Source organism: Sylvia atricapilla, chromosome 3, assembly GCF_009819655.1.
Source record: "Sylvia atricapilla isolate bSylAtr1 chromosome 3, bSylAtr1.pri, whole genome shotgun sequence".
Classification (NCBI taxonomy): domain Eukaryota; kingdom Metazoa; phylum Chordata; class Aves; order Passeriformes; family Sylviidae; genus Sylvia; species Sylvia atricapilla.
The window spans coordinates 51,919,387-51,943,185 of NC_089142.1; the positions used below are offsets into that span (position 1 = coordinate 51,919,387).

Sequence of the window (23,799 nt, forward strand, 5' to 3'; positions counted from 1 at the left end):
GTGAAATAACCATCTCTTAGGAAACTTCTTTCCTGGTGTTTTGCCTCTGAAATGTTTTCAAAATATTTTTACTAGAAAGGAGGTTGTTGTCTTTTTCATTATTATTTTTATTTTAAGTCCTATGCTTTGGGGTCTCTTCCAAGAAGGTATTTGCTGTTGTACTGAAGAAATACATTAAGCCTTCTGTCAATTAGCCTAATTGATGTAAAACCCTGATTGGGTCCTGAGCGAGATGAGTTTTTCCAGCTGAACCTTATAGAAAAACAGAAGAAAATAAGGAAGAAACAAAAATATGCAAGACTGCTAAGAAAAAAACTTGTGATGCTTTGAGACAAGGTGAAAGAAAAATCTAGGTGTTACAGCAGGCTGCTGTGTAGGTGTTACAAAAATAGATCAAGTGCTTTCGAAATGCTTTCCTTTCAATGCATAGATCTAATGTAAGACCTTTAAAGTAAGAGTAGAAATGAGGAAGGGATGCCTGTGAGATAAAAGATTTATCAGGAAAAAATATAAGAATGTGGATAGGATAGGGACTGTAAAAGGCAGTAGTTAACAGGCCAGAGAAGTGACTTACTTTTTCATTTCTCATTCCTTCTGGAAATGGCTGTTACAGAATACAATGAACACAGAGTCACAGGAGGTGTGATGGCAAAGGGCTCTGCCATATGATGCTATAGGCAGAATGGAGTGTTAAATGTGGTGGTGACCACATGAAGCTCAAACCAGAATGAGAAATAGTTGCTGCAAACTCTGTGCATATGTGCAGTAGAAAACCTGGCTGAATAGTGGGATCAACTGCCAAATTATTTCTAAAATACTGCAAGTTTTCCCTAAGAAAACCTTCTTTTCATTCAGGTCTGTTCAATTAAATATTGGCCAAGAGTCAAGTACTAAGGAGTTCAAATTCTGCTTGTAGAGAAGTTTTATCTGTACCTGAACCTGAAATTGCACAAAATACTTCCTTTGAGTCAGGATTGGAGGCTGTGTTCTTAAATTCTGCTCAGAGTATAAATACACAGTGACTTCCTGGTAAACCATTTCATTGTTATCTCCCAATCAGAGGTAGTAAGTTGCCTGCTACTTTGTTACAACATTGTAAATTCTTTGGCTTATGTGGAGGGGAAAAACAACTTTATTGGAATTTTTTTTTTTTTTTTCTGGCTTTAAGGTGTGTGTGGGAAAGACAGTTCAGATTCATCAATTCTGGTGAAGAGATGGACAAGCGGTGCTACATGGTGAAAGCTTCTGCTGGGGAGGCTTTACTGTATTTAATCTAAATCTCAGAAATGGCTCAAGAAGCTGCAGTATTACTTTGAGTGCTCTGATTTCTGCTGGTGCACTCTTTCACTGCTGTAAAATACCATGTCACAGCTGTATGCATTTTTCTCATAGTAAGGACAGAAAGGTTAAGCAGACATGGCAGAATTTTTTTATTTTTTTTTTATGCTGGTGTCAACTTTGAGCTTTCTATGACCCTGTGCTTTAATATTTACTTAAGCAGTTGCTAAACTAAAGCTAAACTAAAGCTTAAAGCCTAGATGACATTAATACTCAGTGTCAGTGTGCCATGATATCAAAGTCTTTGAAGAGTGATGTTGTGAGGCTGCCAGACTGTGTTTCACATGACATCTTTTTCATTTTGGTTAGTCTGAGGAATAAAATACATTCCCTGCATTTAGAAACTCATAAACTGTAAGAAGTAGCTAGAATGGAGCAACAAGTACAGCCTGTCGTTTTGCACCAAAATCTTTCCTCCCTCTCAGTCATGCATGCCCTCATATGAATATGTGCACACAAGCATAAGCACATACCCATTGCAGAAAAATATTTTTAAGCAGCTGGTGTTCAGCAATTACTGTCATCAATTTTATATTCTTTATTAAAAGATGTCAGAGGGGAGGAAGGGAAGTCATGTCTGAAGGTAAATCTAAGCATCCCAGAAAATATTATTAATAAAAAAGAAAATATTACAAATAATAAGGTGCCCCATTTTATGCACTGTAAAAATGAGCAAATAGCTCCCAGAGCAAGGTGAATGCAAATGCTGGAGACCTAGCTTCAAGCTGAGAGCAGTGGTACATCCCCACGCTGATACAAGTAAGATCCCAAACATGGTCAGTGGAAAAATGTGAAGGGAAGCTCGATTCTTCATCAGTCTGAGTGGTTCCAGTTGTGAAACTATTACTTGCACTAGTTCACATTATTATTCAGGAGACCATTAATCTCAGCAAGGCTGTCTGAGAGAAGTAAATACTACTGTGACTGTGGAGATTTACAGAATAATAATAATCACACTAACAATATGTGTTTCAAGTATTTTGGCAACCCCTTGGATCATAGATGTTGAAATGCTGAAAACGGGAGTGTCCTCGAAGGGAACATCTGCACTGATAGTGAGAGAGGGCCAGAGAGAGAACCCAAGCACTGGACTCCTGATAAATGACATTACTTATTTTTCAGCTTACATCCTGACTCTGTTTGGAATACTCCCCTGAACATTTTCTGACAATACATGAACACATTTCTGGAGATATGTCCTTTCAGAAACTCTCCCAGAAGGCAGGATGGACAAGATAGGACCATCCTTTGTTCCTTCAAGCTTACACAGGTTTTCAGTGTTACCCCAGATGCTTTGAAACCCAAAGCACCCCTAAATACTCTCCTGTTATATCCAAGAGGCATGACACAATCCTCAGTCTTGCATTCAAGAGTAGTTTACAGAGTCAAACACAAAATTGAGGAACCATCTCAACCATCAATACCAAACAAGAAATTTTTCTGCTGTCTCTCCTCTGCCTTGCCATTTTCGCTATGAGAAAGATTTGGATGGACTGATATGACACAGCCATTTTACGGTACAGCAATAGTAAAATAAGTGCAAAACCTTTCACTGTTGGGCTGTGACACAGCCCTCATTGTTTCAGACACTTTGAATGGGAAAAGTAACACCTCAGAGAAGATGGCATTGCCTCAGAGCTGTAAGTCTCTGCCACTCTGGAATCACAGGAGTCTCAGTTAAGTGCTGTGCAGACTGTGCATGGCCCCTGAGCTGCACCAAAGCAGTGTTGTCAAAAGCCAGTCTACAAAATTTGGCCTGGAAGCCAGAGATTGGCCCTTGGCCCTTTTCCTATTCAGAAATATAGCTGTATCCAGAGTATCTTTCCCTGCATCAATAATTGTCCAGGTCCCAAGAATGTACTCTTCTTTACAAAGATAAAATATTTCCAGATCTGCAGTGTCTCTGTGCTGTGAGTGTGGCCCTATTCCATAAGGCACTTGATCTACACAACTGTACATCTTCCTGTCATTGCTGGCTCTACAGTTCACTTCTTTTAATATGTTTCATGAAGGCTACTTGCTGACAAGGGAGGGCCCCACCAGCTGTGGGCTGCCTCAGTGTTCTTGTAGCCTTGAAGTTTCTGCACCTGATCATTTCATAAGAGGAAAAGTCTGGCACTGTGGTTGTATGGTGATCAGCAGAGAGGAGCTGTGTTGCCTCAGGCAACCTCCGTCCAGTGGTACAATGTCTATTTTGAAATTTTGTCTCTCTGCACATTTCATACTAATCCCCAGCCCTCTGTAGAACAGACAAGTCAGAAATAATATGCTCCATGAAAAAAAAAAAAAAATTAAAAAAGGGGGAAGTGAAAGAGTGAGTCAAGGTGACATGTTTCCTCAGTTTTCTCTTTGGCATATTCCCAAGTGCTCCTTACCTTCTTTTAGCCCTCTGCATTTTGTTTTGCATGTATATTTTAAGATTCTACTTTCTTCCTTTCTGAAAATTCACATGCAGTTCCTGACATAAGGGTTGAAGCTTTTGAGGTGTGCCTTCTCTGCCCATATTTCCATATTAAATATTAAGCTGAGATCTGGAACAAGCTGGTTATCACTCTCCTGAGATTCTTTGGATTTAATTCAGCACTTATATAAATAGCAATGTAAATTACATATCTAATGAATTAGATGTTGTAATAATGGTGTAATATACACCGTGCTACTTATTACTGAATCTGCAAATTGAAGTTAATTTACTCAAGAAGAAAAAGTAGAAGAAATCATAATACAATTGAGGGTAATTGTACTCCACTGTACCAGAGTGAGCTAGATACTAATTACAAATATTTTACTATCACTGCAAGTTTCTCTGTTGTTCTTCCACTAAAGCAGTGCTCATTTTTTCCAACTTTCAGAATTAATTTCTTTCACATATACTCCTATATGCTAAAAGCCTTACATACCAATATTATGTATACCATATTGTAGTAGAAAACCATGAAGACTGAGGAAAATGCTGCAATTACCTAGCCTGACCTCCTACATAACACAGGGCATAGAGATTCCCTGAATTAATTCCTGTCTCAAGTTAAAAAACATTTAATATTGATCTTAAAGTGTCCCACAATTGAAACCTCACCGCAATTCTTGTTAAAATTTACCTTTAACTTGTCTAAATATCTAGCTTCCAGTCCAGATGCTTACAATGCAGTTATCTGAAAAAGTACATCATCCTGACATAAGGAATATTTCACTAGCTGTTTTTATTATGACAGTTAATTTCCTTTCAGTAGCCAAACTGCTTTATCTCCTCCCCCTAGCCCTCTAATCACTGTCAGAGCTCTTCTCTGAACCTTCTCCATTGATTCAAAATCTTTCCTCGAGTGTGGAATTAAAAGAATAATTTCAAAACTAGCATGTATAGTACCACTGTTAAGCACAGACAAAATACAGCATCCTTGTTTAGATTCAGAGTTCGCTTTTAAATAACCACAGAGCACACAATCTGTTTAGCCACTTTGGTAAGGGAACATTCCTGTCTGACTGTCCAGGAGCCACTCTGTGTTCTCTTGCCTCAGACTCCAGCCCCACAGAGCTTACCCTGCAGCTTACACTGCAGCTGCACACCAAGCTACAGGCAGTAAATGCATTCCTCAACAGCTGTGTGAAACTGGGAATCCACATTCTAATTCTAGTGCTAATTATGCACTATGAACCACAGGTCTGGAGTCACTACTCCACAGACAACCCATCTGTGAGACAGGCTTTCCTGCCTCTATGTGTTCAAACACTTTATTTGTTTGTACTTGCAGCATCAAGATGTCCAGATTGCTCTGAAGGAGTGTCAGTCCTCCAGTCTGCATATTCTAAATTCAGTCAGTTTTTAAGATTATTATATAGAAACTCTGAACCTGTTAGGTTTTTTTCTGCTAGAATAAGCTTAAATCATCAGGCTTTAGAAGAGTGATGATTCAAATCATCTGGCTTATAAAAGCTGTATCTAGTTGAAGCTAGACAGCAGTGGTGTTTCTTTCCCAGACATGAAACAAAACAGACACCTCTAGAGAGATTCATCCAAACCTATTTTGGATAATTTATATACCTGAAAGAGGCGGGAACTTTTGTTCGTTCTGTAGCTGCCTGACTCACCAGTGACTAAAAAGGAAAGGGAGTTGGCATTTGTTTGCACATTTATGGGGAAAAAAGGAAGATAATTTTATTTGTCACCAAGTATATCGACAATTCATGAGGTGCAAACTTCAGAAGCTGCAGGGCAAGTAAAACTTGAAGGCAAAGCATTACTTCTGACATTTTTTTTCATGATCATTCTCCTATGCCACAAAAAGTGAAGCATCAAGCAAGAATTTTGAGCTCTTGGAAGAAGTATCACTGTATTGGTATTCTACTGATCTCTCACTAAGCACAGGGATTGCCTTAATATTACCTTGTATGTTTTGGAAAAGTGAATAATTCCTGACCAAGATGGTCTAACTGGGAAGTATTTTAAAGTTGATATGCATACCACAGTCATTGCATTCAAACAATATTATCCTAAGGTTAGCTGTAAATGCTGCTGCTAATTCAATATTACAGTGTACTTGTGACACCTTTCCATCTTTATTTGTATACTGCATAAAAGTGTATTTGTTTACGTCTTTTTGTGTGGGATATAGTGGCTGACTAGGGAAAAAAACAGAGTTGGTGGAAATAGTGCAGTAAGTCAGTAGATGTTTAATAGAAACTATAAGGCCACAATTTTTGTTTCTTGACAGCAGGAAACACACTTGTTGACATATGGAAGACAACAGACATTTTATGAGAATATAGAATCTCCCAATGACACACACAGTATTAGTGTGAAGAAGCCATAAATAATGAAAGCATGTGAAAGGATGCATGTGGAAGATGCAAAAGATGACTCTGAATTGATTTAAAAACAATTGTTATCAGTAATGAAAGTCTGCCTGACTGAAGCAGTAGCAAGGACAATGAAGACAACTGCAGTACTTAGTGGGCTCAGTAAGAGATCAAGATCAAGTAAATCGATAAAAGAATGATGAAAAAAAAATATGCCATCATCAAGACCTTTATATTTGGTAGAAAAACACAATGACCTAAAAAGAATTTGGAAGGATGTCTCCAGAAGGACACAGAAGAGTTTTAGGATGACTCTGTCAGATTCAAGTCAGGTGCTGAGGAATCATTATCCAGATTTTGTGTTGAAGCTGAATGAGATGGCTGGGCCAAATGATCAGTATGAGAAGCTAAAGGATCCCAAGGCAGGCTTTTGCGCTACATGCCATCCTCCAGATAAAATAGACATCTTCATGAATTATGCAACTGACATGTCTCTGAATACCAGTAAGGCTTCACATTTGTTTGCTGCCCACTTGTATAAAGTCTTCCTACATTGCTCATGCTGAAGACCACTGTGAAATTCAGTGGCAAGCACCTACTAATTAGGCACATATTAAGCATGAAGTTTAACACTTTGTTGTGGAATTACATCTTCACTGACAATTTTGCAGTTTTCACAAGAAACTTGTGAGCACACAGACTTTCTGGGCATACAAGCAGCCACCTGCCTCTGCAAATCTCATTTCCATTGCAGAGGAACAGCAGGCCTCTGCATATCTGAACAAAGGACTTTGAAGTTTGTAAAAGATCTTTACTCTCACAAGCTGAGACTGAGCTCACACTTATCTTCTCCTTCCTGATGCCAAAGTTTCCACAGGAAAAAATATCTGGATACACATGCTAACCAGGAGCTGTGCTTGTCCCAACCAGGCCGCCAGTAATTCAAACAAAGGAACCAAGACCCTCAGATTTGAGCTGTTTAGCTAAAATCATCATTTAAACACTACTTGCAACACTTTTGGAAACTGTATGTTTCTCTCCTAATGAATTTTGTGTGTGAAGTCTGTTGGCATGTTCGGCTTAATTTTAACCTCTTTTTTAAGTATTAATAATGTATTTGATACATTTCAGTGTTTTGGGAAACAGAGACCTGCTTATTGGACCTGTATCTACTCTGGTTCATAGGCAACCAAGCAAAGGAACTATTTTATTTGGGTAGCACAGTTGTATGTCTAACTATGCAAATATTTTATCTCTAATAGGGTCTGCTGCCACTCCAGTTCCTGTTCACTGAACTTTTGCCTGTTGTTTCTTTTGTCTTGGCCTAGGATATTTCGGGGGAGTTTCAGACACTGTTTTTCCTCCATTTCCTATAACTCTGAATTTATTCTGCAATGTGTCTGGCCTTCCACTGAACTTTCATACATAATGTGTTATACCTGTACATTTCTGGGTTCATGCTGCAGTCCAATGTTCCTACAGATTCATGATTTGTTGCTCACTAGTATTGTTATTCATTTTCCAACAACTTCCAAGTATCTTCTTGAGTATTCAAAAGATAGTACTAGTTTTTTACTAGTTTAACCAAATTAGTCTGAGTTTATGAAATGTAGGCTATCTGTAATAAGAGCCTTGAAAAAGACAAGGTGATTTTAAATCTTAGTTCAAACAATATATTAATGCATATCTTCAGAATTTCAATAGACATCTTAGTGATGTGCACAGCACTTAACAAATTGATAAAGCATAATACAGAGTTGGATATAGTGAAAAATGGTTTTTTGCCTCTGCAGTGAAGGTTCCAGGGTTTATTCACCTATTAGATAGGTTTATTAATAAATGTTATTATTTAATTGAAATTTTCTTAAATGTATGTCGACAAAATACAACTATCACTTTTCACTTACTGCTATCAAATAGGATGAAATGCATGCCTAATATAAGGTTTATAAAAGATAAAATTTTGTCAAAAGCTCTCAAATCCCACTTTCAAAACTCATTTACATACTTCCCCTAAAGGTCATCAGTGAGCTCCCAGGTCCCTTGGTCAAATTAAAAATGTGGTTTCTATGTCAGATTTTCTTCACGTAAATTATTTGTTCACTTTGCCCAAAAGGATTCTGAGAGTAAATAGTCAGTGAAGACACTCAGTTTTATCTATTTTGTAAAGCAGCATGGTTTCACAAATGAATATCCTAGCTAAATAATGCAGTAATTCCCTAGATCTTGACCTGATAATCACATAATCTTTCTAAATAACTTCCTAACCCTTGAGTTTTGATGAAGTAGGATGTTTTCATGGACTAGCAAACTACATAGCTAAAAATAGGGGCAAACTAAGTGTCTCTTGTGTGCCAGTAGATGGTTTCAGATGTCTGTGATTCTATGAGATGAAGCTGGCAGCCATTAGACAGTATGCACATATCTCCTAATTCCCAAATTTTCTCGTTCACATCGGATAATACACTCTACTATTAGGGCACCAGTGAAAAAGGAAGGGTAGGTCAGCATGCCTGTGTGCACTTGAGTACCTGGTCCCTATTTCCATCTGTGCTGACACTCTTCTTTTCCTCCTGACTACACGCTCTCAGCAGCTTTCCAGAGCATTATACTGCAAATAATGGTTTTTTTCTTCTTCTTTTGGAACATTCTCCTGATGTTTCCTAGATACAACTTTGTTGCTGACTAGTATCATGTATCTTGATATTTGAAAACAGGCTAGATCATAGGAAACATCTCAAATTAAAGCTCTTGAATTGGAAACATGACTAGAACTGACCTGTGACAACAGAATTTTTTTCCTTCTTTTGAGAAGTCTAACTCAACTTTATGAATGCTTTCCATAGAACTCTTTTATTAACTTCTAAAAATTTCAGTAGAACTTTTTCCATTTCTTTTGGATATATAAGAAACCAGTGGTAAGAAAACCCCTCACTAAAAATGATATTTTGGCTTTACCCTGTTTAGTGCTGTTATGCAGCTACACGGCTCAGCAGTCTGAGAAGATGGCTGTGCACGTTGGATCTCATTGCACAGTGCCATGTTCTCTCATGTCTCTTCAATTAAATTCTACCCTCTATACTGCCAAGTCAATACAGCCAGATGAAATGTTTCTCAATTCTGGCAATAAACTGGTGATGTAGATGAACCAAACATCTAAAAATAATTTATTCTCTAACCCTCAGTACTAAATATTATTGTTTTTCATTTTCAAAGGCTTGGTGTATCTGTCCAAGACAACACCAAATTTCTGTCTACTAAATATATTTTTTGACAGAAAATTGCAAAAGAAGTGATGCTGTAAACAGTTGGAATACACAAATTAGATACAAACAATATTAAAAATAAAGCACTAACACATTGCTGATATTCTGCACAGAGTATTATAATGAATAAATAACAACATAGAATAGTATATGTAGCTGTAGCACTTCTCATGCCTTCCATGCAAAAACTGGAAACAAAAGTCATAACATTTACTGGGGCTTTGTAGTGTCCTGGCAAATCAGGCACTTTTATCTCAATGTTACAGACTTGTGAGAGAAAAAATAAGACTAAAATGTGACTGGATTGTGTTGTTTTGATATTCATGTTAGGGATCTGCATCACAGAAGTGGGACTTTCTGGAGGCAAGAAAAGCAGAGCATTTTCAGGGACAAACAAGAAGCACAGCTGCTGTACCAGCATGATGGCCACTTGTTGTCAGAGCAGAAGGAAAAGGTCTGTGGCTTTTGCTCTCACTTCATGCCGTCCATTGCCAGTGTGCAGGCTCGATGGGGACTAGCCTTCTCTGCTAGTGCAGAAGCTTTCCCTCACCTCTTCTGCTGGGGCCAAGGCAACCTAATCTGCCACTAGATGGGCTGCCGTGATTGACCCGTGCCTGAAGCAGGTGACAGAGCTGCAGCCTGCACACATATAGGGTTAAAGTAAACACAGACCTCACATTTTTCGTAAAGACTAACGTGTCAAAGTACTGCTGCCACTTATGTTCTTCTCACCAAGCAGCTTCTGCATCAGCACATTAAACAGCCTGTTACTGAAACCTGGGGAAGAGATGTGTGCTGTGTTACTGAGAGCCGCACAGGTCTTCAGAGCTCCAAGCTGGTGATCACCGCTTTGGAGAGAAACGTGCCCAGTTCAGACAAAACATTTATTTTTAAATGGCATCTGATGTCTGTCAGTGGCAGAGGTCTAATTCAGACTTCCTTGATCACCGTGGCTGGCACACTCCCAGGTACTGCATTATATTAACAAGGTTCATAAACTGTCAGAGATATAACTCATCCACTTAACTCTCTGCAATGAGGCACAGACTCTGAGGACATGGCCTTTCCGAGAATGTTCTCTCTTTGTAATTCGTCATTCTCCTGAAATGCCTCATGTGATATGATGTTACTGGAATCTTCAGCTAAAAGGTTCAATTTTTTTTTGGTCACACATATTGCAGAATGCATTCGTATGTATTCTGCCACCCCAAGCGGTGACTGGGATCTCTGCCATCAAACTATTTCCATTTGGAACAAGGAGATCACTGTTTTTCATGCTGAATAAACAAGAGAGTGATCCCCTGCCCTTAAGCAGAAGGTCTGTAAGGGGAAAGGTGCCTTTGACCACAGAATTCAGTCTGCCATTCTGCTTGGAGCCTCTAGAGTGTTATCTCTCTTTGTACCAGCCTAGGCTGCATGGGGTGATATTCATTTAAACTCTCCAGTGGTTCTCCTTTTGCAGGAAGGGTTTTCACAAAGTGCTTTGGCATTTGCTTTTTGAAGCCTGCTTAGCTGATTTTGCTGAATGGAAAAGGTAGCCCTGAAACGTATCTTTTATTATACTTTTCTAAGGTGGAAAAAGCCTGCAGTAGGCTAATGCTGAGAGGAAAAATAGCATTGAGACATTAGCTGAGTTCAGTTACTTCAAACATTAGACACCACAGGAAGAAGAGGTTTTATTTACTTTGAAACCCCCCTGACACTTGATGCTGCTATACTGTGCACCTGGAGCAAAATGTCTGTGCTAAGCAATGCATTTCCTAGATGTGTGGATCCTAAGGAGACGGAATGATGTGGAGCACCCTATCCATGCTGCTTTGTACTTTCACTGGGATACCTCTATTTCTTTACTCCAGAGCATGAGGCTTAAGGGAGTTATTCGGTTAAGATAAGTTCACTCTTCCTCATCTTCCTTACACGTATTGCCAGAGACAGAGGCTGTCCTGTCAGGTATCTCACCTTTCCATATTGTGCACAGGCATGAACATCCAGAGGGCTCAGGCAAATCCTCCACCTGACAGTCACCTTCCTGGCAGCTCTGCTGCTGATGGCACTGTCAAAGAGATCTGTCAGTTCCTCTGCTGTTAGTCCACAACTCCCACTGATCTTCTGAATAACTATTACTGTATTTTGATAATCCATCAGCATTCAGGTTTCATAAGTTCAAGCCCTATTCATCTTGATCACACCCTCTAGAGCTGTTCCTATGAATGCCGTATTTGTTTTTCTTTCTGTATGTTAAAGTAATGAGCCTGACTACTCAGGCTGCTGAAGGGCTGCTTCAGCTGAGCTGTGCACTTTGCATACCGTGCATCCATCTGCCTTGTCAGCACCACCATCACCAGCTGTTGTAGGAACACTTTGATCAGAGCATTATTAGGCTGCTACAACATGACCACTGCTATGAAGTCAGTGCAGTGCAAAAGCTGTCACGTTCCATGAAGTTTCCTGACCCTGTGACCATCATCAGAGCCTTCAAATAAACAGCAATTCATCAGGGAAAATAAATATCATCACAGAGAAAGAGTCAGCTGTTACTGAAAAGTCTCTTACCTCTGATGAAATGTTCTGGCTCTTGTCATTTATGTGACAGCAATGATCTAATTTAATCTAATATGTGATGATGGAGAAGAGAAAATTACCTGTGCTTTCTTTCTGAAGTTTTACTCTATACAGTGTTTGTGGTTGGCCACAGTCCTGAGAAACTGGCAGACACAACATATTATTCTCTTTCTCATCTACTACTCACACTCTTCTGAGTGTTTCTGTTTCCCAGATCCAAGGGCCCCATGTTCACACTCAAAGCATTGAAGTTTATGTGCCATATGGGTGCCTCAACATGGAGGGATGAATTTTCACTGAACAGAAGCACTCATATGTGTTTGTTTATCAGAAATTCAGAGCTCTCTTGTACCATCAAAATATTTTCCCCTATACAATCTGCACAAATTTTAAATACTATCTTTTTTCCTACTGCTCCTCCAAAGAGTGAGTAGCATTGATAATCAATGGTCTCTTCTAACATAGGTAAATTTAAAATGCTAGACATTCATTTGGTGAGCTGCAAGGACTCTGTGGTTTTGTTAGATCTGCAGCATAAAGAACCAATTTTTCTTATCCTAATCCTATGGCTGTCTGAAAAATGTGACACACAGTTACACATAATGATAAGGAAAGCTACTGCTGCCAAAGGGAGTAAGATACCAAAGCTAGATGATTAAACCATTCCAAAGCTTTCCCAGAAGACAAGAAGAGACAAAGGTCCAAAGTTTTTTTCGTAGAAATTGTCATGCTATAAAACCTTCAGAGCAAGACCCACATAGAGACACGTATACACTTTCACTTTAATAACCCATTCTTACCTTTACACAAAAGACAGGGTGATGCATCTTTTAAAACTTTTCACTTTAGGTTTTTTTTATGGTTCACTTTTTGTGGGGTGATTTTTTGTTTTGTTGTTGTTTTTTGTTTGTGGGTGTTTTTTTGTTGTTGTTGTTTTGTTTTGTTTTGTTTTGTTGTTTGGGGTTTTTTTTGCCAAGAGGAAAGAGGCAGTTTGTCTTGTCTAAAGATAAATGAGATTGTTTTTTACAATCTACACATCTCTAATGGCTAAATAATTTTTATGTAAAGAGCAGACATCACTACACACACTCAACCCCTGTACAATCAAAACTCTATTCTTACAATTACAAGTTGGGCTACAGAGCTACACCATGAGAGAAAAGAGAGCAATTGACTTTTCCATTTTCAGGACTTCCCATACTCTTGGACTGGATGGAATTAAAATGTGTAAGCAAATTCCTCCTCTGACCTTCATGAAGTCAGAACATGTAAAGTGGAGACAATTCCACTAAAGCAGAAAAGAGAAAATTAAAATTTCTCCAGGTTTAGCATGTTTTTGGTGTCGCTAATGCCTTCAGCCTGCACTGAACAATGCACATTTGAGCTGCACCCAGTCCCTGCTGAATGCAGGTGGAGAATTTCTTCCTGGCTTTTCAGCCCCATTCTTGCTCTAAACTGTCCCCTGGGGATCAGCACAGGTGAGCCTACTGTCACCTCCTCTTAGTTCAATGAGACTTGCCTGCCTCAGCTTCTTGAGAGAATACAGCAGAGTCCTGGCTGGGGCATTTCAGCTGTGGGAGCAGGAACGTGAAGTTCAGTGCTAAGCCTGAATCCACAAGATACTCCACAGCTCAGTTAACACAGAGGTCAGCAGTAAGGGATCCCCAGCTCTACCTCATGTGTAGCTGGTGGCCCCTGTATTTTAGGTTACCTTTCAAGTCCGAGGCAGGAAAAAAGGACATGCTACTCTTTAGCTGTAAGATGAAATCATGGAAAAATGCCAAATATCATGTGGTTATCAAAAGCATAAATCACTTAGAAATACCTAGGAAGAGTGAAGATTTGTAGAAAGTTTTAGGTCAAAATTGCAGAAAACTCTCACTAAAGTTTAAACTTTCTGGAAATTTGGGTCAGGCCAATGTCTGTAATACAGCTACAAAGTAGTAAGTAGCTCTTGCTTTCTACTGTTGTTAAAGGTTTGCACTGCTCTTTTCTGACAAGCCACAGTGCTGTGGTTTTCAGTGCCCCTGCAGGCTCTACAATTCATCAGGTGCAGAAGCTTGCCAGGGAAGATGCTCAGGGAACCCTGAACAAGACAGAATCACTCTCAAGTGCCCAGCAGCATTTGAAATAAAAGCTTTCTAGCAGATCTTCATGGAGATCTTCAAATGCTTAAACAAAAAGGAAATCTCCAGAAAACTGAAGAGTCCACTGAGAAATAAAGGAAGATTTTATATTAAGCACCTTCTAGACAACTGATATAAAAAGATTGTGACATACTAGTTGAAATAAATGTAATTTTTATCACACTTTCCTTTTCCAGTGTACCTAGACTTATCATAATTTATGATTCATGGTTTCACTGTGTCTGCTAAAAAAAAAAAAAAAAAAAAAAAAAAAAAAAAAAAAAAAAAAAAAGCATGAGGCTGAGTTTTCCTATCAAGAAAGGAAAGAAAAATAATTTGATGACTACACAGGCTAAGAAATTGTCATTTTGGCTTGCTTTTAAATTTCATAAGTGCCCACTAGATTTTATTAATTTATTTATTTCACAGAATAAAGTTACTTGGGCATAGTAATGAAATATTCTTTCTGGACAATGCATAGATAGTTAATTCTGTAAAAAAATGACAGCAAGGTCACACAGTCTGCCTTCCCTATCAGGAATCTGTCTTTATACCAATAGTTTTCCTATTTGCTCCTTTTATGATGAAAGAGAGTTAAACTTGGAGGAATGACAGGGTTCTCATAATGTTAAATGTAAGCACAAATAAAAGCATACCTCCACAGAGTAGTTTCCATGGAACACAGCTTGAGTTTTATATTAAACTCCAGCAATGATGTTCGCTCACTGATGCAGCACTGCTAAAGGCAGTGAAATCATGCTTGAAAGGATTTTTGTAGGGGGCAGCTTTAGAACCCCCATGACACCAACTTAAATCTACAGATATTGAGAGAAAGGTCTCTGCCTCACCTTTCCTGCTAAATAATGAGTATGATTCTTCTGAGAATCAATACACTGAAAGCTTCCTATACAGTAATGTTCCAGTTCTTCAGTTCCTCATAATGTGTGTGTGTGTATATATATATAGAGCAATATATCTCCAGACTCCGAAAATCCATTTTAAAGAAACATTGTCCCTTAAATACACAGCGCTACAAAGTTTTTATGTGTTCAGACCACTGTAAGCTTAAGAAATAAGATTAATTTGCACATGGCTGGACATGTAGCATCACAGCTTTGCAATATAGCGTTCCCAGGGCCAGAATTACATCCATGTATTTCTGCCATATTATTGCTTGAACTAGACCATATTTTGCTTTTTTCCCAAATCTGGTGCCATTTCCAGTGTATAAAAACATTCATCTCCATAAAAGAAGTGAGAAAAAATAACAAGGCAGGATTTTGATCAATACTGATTCTAATTAAGTTTGGACACAGCACTTGACATTTTGGGCAAGTCTGGAAGCACACTCAGAGAGACTCAGGATCTGCTGAGAGTCTTTAGTGGTGTAACGGGGAATTGTTGACTTAAGTGAGAATATTCTACTTACTTTTTTGTTTGCCTTATATGGCTGTGATAAGGCAATAAAATGTATTAACTTCATTTTGTAGTCAATCTTATTACGAAAGCCTTAGTAGTGATGTTTTATTGGTGATTTATTTTAGGCTTTGCCTGTCTTCTTTTTTTTTTTTCTTGACATAAGGAAAATGGTTTTATCAACATGCCTATAGATTAAAAAGCCAAAAAAGAACAAATAAAATTATTGCTTGAGATCATTGTTTATAAAATTAAGGTCATCAGATGCCATCAAAGTACACTGGAAGGTGGTGCAGGCATGGGTAATGTGTCACTTTTAGAAAGAGCAGTATTCATTTATACTCTAATATGGACATATCAGAGAAAATTGTAAAGAGCAGATTTCTTCAAGGTGCAGAAAACGAGGTTCATAAAAGCATGCATTCACTAATCACTCTATGTATAAATGAGCAGGATTGTTGTTAATGGTTCCTTCTCCTCGAGAGGCCAATACTACAGCATTAAAATGTGAGTGGGACAGATGTAGACAAATAGTCTTGATGGGTCTGAGATCCAGAAATGATCTTCTGCTCATTGCACCTCTTTCTTTTTATCACTACATGGTTTATAAAAAACAAAACTCAGTTAATTTAAAAAAAAAAAAAAAAGGTAGCGATGCAAAGCAACAAGATTTTCAAGCTAAATTTTTAAACCCATTTTCTGAAACAGCCAGGCACCTTCTTTACTTCTGAGGACTCATTTCCTTCCTTCTCACATAAGATAAAAATCTTTTGGGGCTACTGAATCAGGAAGACTCTGCTCTGTGCAATTCTCATACTGCACTGAGCACTGCTGTGTTTGAGGATTTCCAGGAGTATATTTTGCGATGTGACTAATTTCTGTTATTTGCTTTGGTTTGGTTTCTTCTCTATTTTCTTCTCCATGGGGAGAGTATTCAGTGCTTTGTTTGGATTTGTTGGGGGGTTTGGGGTATTTTTTGTGATACAAAGGTATATTGGGGCATGCTTTTGTTGTAGAGAATTGGTTAAAAGAGTGTATCTTGCCCTATATCAAAGGTGGTAAATTTTGCGAGTAAATTTTGGGGTAAAATTTTCTCACTCTCCATCCATGTGGGAATTCATTAAAAATTTTAGTAGCCCCCAAGACACCTCTTCTATTTGCACAGATGAGCTGTACCCTTCTTACGGGCAGTCCTAGTCCACAGGGGAAGAAACCTGCTCCTGATCTCTATCTTGGGGATCTCTGCAGTCACCCTGGGCTCAGGCCACTGAGTATCATCAAAGTGAAAACTGCCACTTCTGGTTCTGAGCCTCAGCTCACCGTGTGTGCCCACTACTGCTGATGCAATTAGAAGATAAATCTTGAATGTCTGTCACTGTATCAGAACTGATAAATTGCCTGGTTTAAAAAAAAATTAAAAAAAAATTAATGTGAAATTCAAATAAGAACAAAATGATTATGTTTACCAAGCAAAGAGTTGGATAAATGTGGGAGAAGGGGAGGTTTCTTTTATGAACTCTGATTATCTCATGAGAAAAAGACCTGACATTTGTACTTAGATCAAAAAAAATTTGAGCTTTAAGGCATTCTTTTAATCAACATGCTCATCTGATGAAATGCTGTAGGATTTGCTTATATATCAAAGGAGTTCCCTAGAGATTTCAGCGATGTAACTGAACACAATTAAAAGATCAGTTGTAAACACCATTTGTGATACAGTTTGTTTGCTGTGCTTTGTAAGATAAGTTCAGTTAATAACACATGAACTTGTGGTGATTTAGAAGACAGCAAAGTATTGAACTGTAGTGCAAGAAAAGGATTACCATAGGAGCCTGCTAGAGATGCAACTATTCAGCAATCTTGGATCCGATGGTCTGTAAAAAGACAGCAGAGAAACTATTAAGCCAAGGTTCACATCCAAGAATGGAATCATTTATGAACAACCTTTCTGGGTCTAATTCGTTGCTGAATTAAACCTCAAGTAATGTCATTGAAGTCAATGGGGTTATGCAGGGCATAAGTCAGTGGAGCAAATTAGCCCTCTGTCTTGAAGCCAAGAAACAAAAGGGAAGAGTGATCCAATAAAGGAGAGATGAAATGCTGATATTAGCTGAATGCCACTTCTTGGTACAGTGTGTTCTTTGTGTCCAGTGAATATTTCATCCTTCCCAGGTGTAAAATCTTCCCAGCAGCACTGTAAGGCAGATTTATAATAAATGATAAAATTAATGGTTTAGTTCCATTGTAATGCAGCTTCTGAGCTTCCAACAGGAATTTAAACTGTGAGCAGACAACACCTATGCTGGCTTCAGTATGATCTCCAAATCAAGTCTTGATCTCTTCAGGAAAGCCTTGAGGTTGACCTTTTATTTTTCCCCTTTTGCCATCTGTTACCCAGGCAGATATTAGAAATAGAATTCGTGGGTATAGATAGCTTTCTGCATAGAAAACTGACAGAAATTCCAGGAATATCTTTGTAAGACCTGGAATAAACCTGGCATAGTCACTGCCTGAGGTCTGAAGGCACTATGAAATTGAATGGATTTGTTTACATTTAATTTATATACGGGCAATATTAAGGGCTCTAAAACCCACAGTATTGCAGTGATTGTACATATGCCTTGGATTAATGAAAAAAAATCCATTTTTACTAACAGCATTCATAATACATTGTCTCTCAAATTTCATTTCTTCTACTGTCCAACCCACTGATTACTCAAACTGAGGTTAAGATCATCATCTCCCTCAGCTGGAAATTATGGGTTTTGCACCATTCACACAGAGCTCAGTCCTGGCTGAAGCCTCTAATTCTTATTATCCATATAAAGAATGAATTCCCGAAATGTATAGATGGGTTTGCAGCTCATGAAAATATGTCTGTGAGGTGGCCTGTGCAGAATAACACATTTTGGCAGCACAGCTCACTTTTCACTACACAGAGATCAAATAACTGGAATGCTTTTGACGTCCTACCATGCAAACTCCAGTGATGAGCTAAAGGACGAAAAATGATTTATTGTAATATAGTAGAGAAAACTCTCAAGACCTACACATAAAGGAAGTTGTGTAAAGCAGGCAACATGTGACACCTGTTGCTTCTCCAGTACTTGTTCTTTTACTTCTGGTCTAACTTAGCAATAATAGAACTTGTTGGAGGGACCAGCAGCTGACTCACATGATATTTGGCCTGTTGCATGAGTGATATTGGCCATTTATTCCTTTTTTATTATAATTTTTTTCAGGTGGTACTTCAATAACTACTCCAGATTTTCATTTTTCTTTAAATCTCATTGCTTCTGTTTACAATTCAATTTTGGGTGTGCTCTGCAGAGAGGACTGAAGGGAACATGATACAAATTTGCCAGCTGTTGAGTGAGATGCTGATATAAACACATCCAGGACTGTCCAAAGTGACTTGTCATGAGGCTTGGGGACTATTGCAGATATGGGAACAAGTCCCATTAATTCACAGCCCTAATTTTAACTGATAAAATATCACTATAAAGCTGGTTTACAAGTGCATTGAGTTTGTCCTTGATTTAGTTTGCACAGTTCTGATTTTGAAAAAAAGTTCTGCTAGAGATCCTGGTTTTGTTGGATAGAAAATCTGATTTTGGCAGAAAGATTTGCATTTTCAGTAGTTAAAAGCTCATCCATCCAAATACCCATTCACTTTTCTATTTTTTCAATAACTAAAAAGAAGTCAACTAGAAGTCAAGAAGGCATTGGAAAATTTTGATCCATTTTTGGAAGTCTTATTGAAGGATGCGTTTTTCAAGAAAGACGTAGAATTCCCCTATTTCTAATTAAAATTATTAAATTGTTGCAGAGAATTATCTTTACCTCACCAAAGAAAGTCCCTTGAATTTTGTTATTTTTTCCGGTTTCTGTAGTTGCTTTTCTAAAGCCATCTCCTGTTTCTCTATGGTTTCAGTCTTACATCTAACACTATTACATTTTGTTTCAGCTGGCAGGCTTCATCTATGCCTGTTATGTTGTGAAGTGTATTACTGAAGAAGAGGACAGCTGTAAGTACTAAAGCTTTATTACATACAAAATGAATGTGCTTTTTTTTTTTTTTTTGTTTTTTTTTGTTTTTTTTTGTTTTAATCATCTCTCCACTATGCTGGCTCTTGCTGACTTCAACATAAATGCCTTTTTATACCATAGCCAGACCATGTTTTCTGTCCATCCTTCTTGGTCTGGAAATGCCTGAGAGACAAAGGAGTCATGAAATACCAGTTAAAAATTACATACACGTTCTGGAAAGATCATTGCAACTCTTTATATCACAACTTAGCTTAAGACATAAAACAAGCTTGTTGTATTTTGTTGGGGTTTTGTTTGTTTGTTTGTTTGTTTTTATAGGAAGAAAAAAAATCCCAAATAGTAAATACAACCTTTTTTTTCTTTTCTTTTCTTGCCTTTTTTTTTTTTTTCCCCCTTGCTCCAGGCTGTTATTAACTATTTTCAGGGTAATTAGTTACAACAGAGGTTATAGCTCTTTTTTCTTGGCATGTATCTTGTCTTGTAAAAGCACTTCTGGCAAAAAAATAGCTTTAGATCATCGCAGGACCTTCATTTATGAGAGGTGGAGCAGTAGAGCCCCTCTTGGTTCCTGCTGCTCCCAGGGTACAATTACGTGAAGTGAAATGATTTCATATAGATATAGGTTTGTGTTTCTTCTGCTTATTTGTATCAATAGAAGCCTGTTGAGAAAAATTTGCTCTTATTGCATGCTGTAGAATCAAGCCATTTTTTTTCTCTAACCGGGATTTTTTTAAAAAGGGCCACTGCAGCATTTCAATACATCTTGGGATTCATACTAAAGCACTTTAGAAACAAGTATCAGAACTGTATGTAACTTTGATAAAATATACATGAATCCTAGGGAGAGCTCTGCAACAGGAAGCTAAAGGGTTTTTATTTGATTGAGAGCACTGCTAGGGCTGGCGGGGGTTCCTTTGTGTGTTCTCCTGCGTGGAAAATAGCTACAACCCTATAATCTATTGGCAATACAGTGTCACTGTGAACCATCAAGGGGAGATTTAATGCTGAAATCAAACCATCACACTTTGGAGGTCGTTTCGACTATGCTCATTTCAGTTGTTTTTGTGTTTCTGTGGAAGTGAGGAAGGTATAAAGAGTACAAAGGCTTTGGGACAGCTGTGTGGAGCAGGGGTATGTCACAAATAGACTTTTCTGTTCAGGGAAGTACCCAGTCATATGTACTCTCTCCTGCTTTCTCATAAGTGCATTCATTATTCACAGAGCTGGAAGAGAGTTTTTCTTTGTCCCCCAAAATGAAATCCCCTTCAATACTGTTCTGCCCTCTCTTCTAAGGGCTTAAATATTTTTTTCACTATTCTGTAGTGCTTTAGGGCATGATCTAAGTGAAAAGCCAGGAAGGGACTTGAGGCTTGGCTCACCAATCAAGCGCAGAAATCAGAGCACATTTGAGAGACTTCTCCCATGGTTCATAAAGCAGCATTCCTGGCAGCAAAGTGCCATGGCCAATATGGTATTGTTTTCTTCTCTCTGCAGCAAGAGCTCCCTGTTGTTCAGCAGCCACAGACTGTCATGCTTCTTTGAACATTTTCTTGCCATCACCTTGACTATCTTGTCATTACTTTTGTCATTTAGATTTCATTATTTCTTTGTTCATATACCCCAGCCAGGTCTCCTCCTCCTGTCAAAGAGCATCTCACCCATCTGCCAGCACCTCTCTGCGGCACCAGGGTGAATCCCCACCCAGTGCAATGAAGCCAGCACAAGCTCAGGTGCTGCAGCTTCTGCTCTGCTGAGGTCTAGGAGCTTGGCTGGAAAAAAAGGGAAAGAGAACTTCTGTGGCTGAGTTGTGCCAACAGTGTAATAATGCTCAGACTGGATCTGGCCCCTCAAAGTATCATAAAATTAAAACAGCTTTCATTTCTAATGAGAGACATCATGAAGTAGCAAGTAAGAATGATTCTAGTTCTCTCTCTGTTCAGACATCCACTCTGATGGCCAGGGCCCGCAGTCTGTACAAATACCCCCTGCTCAGGTCTAATTCAAAATTCTTTTATTTTCTTAAATGCATTTCCCCTCACATTTTCCATCCATTTTGGCAATACATGCATGTATTGTGCTCTTCTGAGAAGTGTATCCTTATAAGATATCCTTATAAGATGTCTCGTTATATATAGTATTTGTACCTCAGAGGAAGATGCCTAAATTTGCTATTCTCCATATAGTCACAGATGGGGTCATCTCATGCAGACCAAGTGAATGCTAAGGAGAAAAGCTTTCAGGAGAGGTGGAATATGTCCCAGATTCATTGCTAGAGCATCCTGCAAAAGGTTTTTGATCAGACATAGCTCCAGGTCCCCTAGCTGGATTTCCCTTTCTGTAGGGTCTGCTTCCACTTTTCCAGTCCCTCACCCCCGCCCTGTTGCAAACTCTGGAGCAAACTCTGTGACAGTAGGTGCCCCTCCTACTCGTGGTGTACTCCCTCCTCCAAAGCTGCTGAGCATCTAGCATAGCAGGAAAAAGCTTTACTGTGCTACCCCCAACCCCTGCCTAGCATCCACACCTGATAAGGAATGAGGCCAGGGTTATGTTTCAAAGAAGTCTGGCAGCTGGTGTTCCCTCTGTGTGCTAGCAATGTGAAAGATCACTTGTGAAAGATCCTCTGGTAAAAACAGTCACCAGACAGCAACAACCACACTGCCCTGCTTTCCCAGCACTGAAGTAGTCCATGTCTTCATGGACAGAGGGACATTTTCATCTTCTTACCCACCTCCATATTCACAGATATCATAGGAGAAATCTAGATCTCTGGCTTTCAGGACCACTCATGGCTACAAAAATGGGATGCCTTACAGACAAATAGAGAGAACCATAAGGATAAAGGTATTGGGTCATACCAAAGTGTCATTTAGCTGCAAGTCCTTTCCAATGAGACAGAATCAACAGAAAAAGTCTTTCGCTCTTCACAGCAGACAAAGTGAACACCCATACACTTAATTCCATTTCTTCTGCTTTTCTTATGGGCCATGGGAACAACGGCAGCCCAAAAGAGGATCAAAAGAGGCAGAAACACTGAATACAGAAGGTGTCTCATCATCAGTTGGCTCAGAGCCTCAACTGTAGAAATACAGTCAAGTTGCTCTTAAACTGCTTCAGCTGAATTAGCTTTCTCTCAGAGTAATTGGAACAAGCTGAAAGAATTACTATTTCCCCATTCTTTATGCAGATTTTATTAAGAGAAAAAATGAGTTAGAATCAAGCAAACATTTCCCTAAGATTAACCTGCTGTAACCTCACTAAAGGATTAGGAATGGAACAATACAGTAATCAAATCATGGTCATAACTAGGACCAAATCAGCAAATCTAGAGGTTTTAATTACTCACACACCAAATAAATCCAGCTGCAGGCCCCCTAAATCAAAGCTCAAGTCTGTGCTACCTTTCATGAGAATAATCTGCTTTGGGTTAATTCTTCACCAAGGATTAAAGAGCAAGTTGCTTTCGCTGCTGGTACAGTCCCAGAAGTGCTCTAACACAGGGTGCACCAGAATCAAACTGCAGCACCTCTGTCCAAGGGGCAGACAAGAGCAGCTCTTCCATGGCTGCTTCTCCAAGAGGAGGTTTGCCACTCCCAAACATTTTCCCTGTGGCTGCATAGGCTGGAGTGCCTCAGGTCTTTTTCTGGGAAAAACTAGAGAGGATGGGTCCCCAGAAGCACTGCTTCCAACTCCACGCTCTCCTCTTCACCACTACCATTGGAATGCCAAAGCCGTTGCCATTCTTACCTCATTAGCATTATTAGCTGCAGCAATTAAAAATAAAACATGAAAATGTCAGCAACAGACTTTACTTGGAGGCATTCAATGACTGTGAACTTACTGGAGCGCCTCATTTGTCTCCCAAAATCATTTTAGACCTACATTTTTTAAAGGCTGCGCATTATTTTTAATAACATTGAAATGTTCCTTTAATGTGAATTTGCTCACTAGCAATTTGGCTCCCTACTATAAGCTGATACTGCCTTACTAAAAGAAAATTCAATGCATTTTTGAAAACTTCATTAACTATCTAGACATTTTGTGGGAAACACTGGAATATAAGCAGTCAAGCAGCATCCTCCCAGGGCTTTTTGTCTCTAAGCAACTAAGAAACCTGGGTTACTGAAATGGGAATTCTGCACTCACCTTACAGGTTCTGTCAAGGGTAAGGAGACTTGCTTGTTATTAGAGGGACAGTTTTGACTGGGAATGAACTCCAGCTAAGAGAAAATCTCTAATTTAGTCTGTCT

At 38.8% G+C, this 23,799-nt stretch overlaps 1 protein-coding gene across 2 annotated transcripts in view; it reads left to right on the plus strand.

Moving 5' to 3' along the window:
• The window catches only part of NKAIN2 (sodium/potassium transporting ATPase interacting 2), a 245,939-nt gene that overhangs the window by 201,161 nt on the left and 20,979 nt on the right, over positions 1 to 23,799 (plus strand). For both annotated transcript variants that reach the window (XM_066315326.1, XM_066315327.1), the window contains exon 3: positions 19,470 to 19,530. In XM_066315326.1, the coding sequence (XP_066171423.1) occupies positions 19,470 to 19,530 (61 nt within the window). The remainder of the gene's footprint in view (positions 1 to 19,469; positions 19,531 to 23,799) is intronic.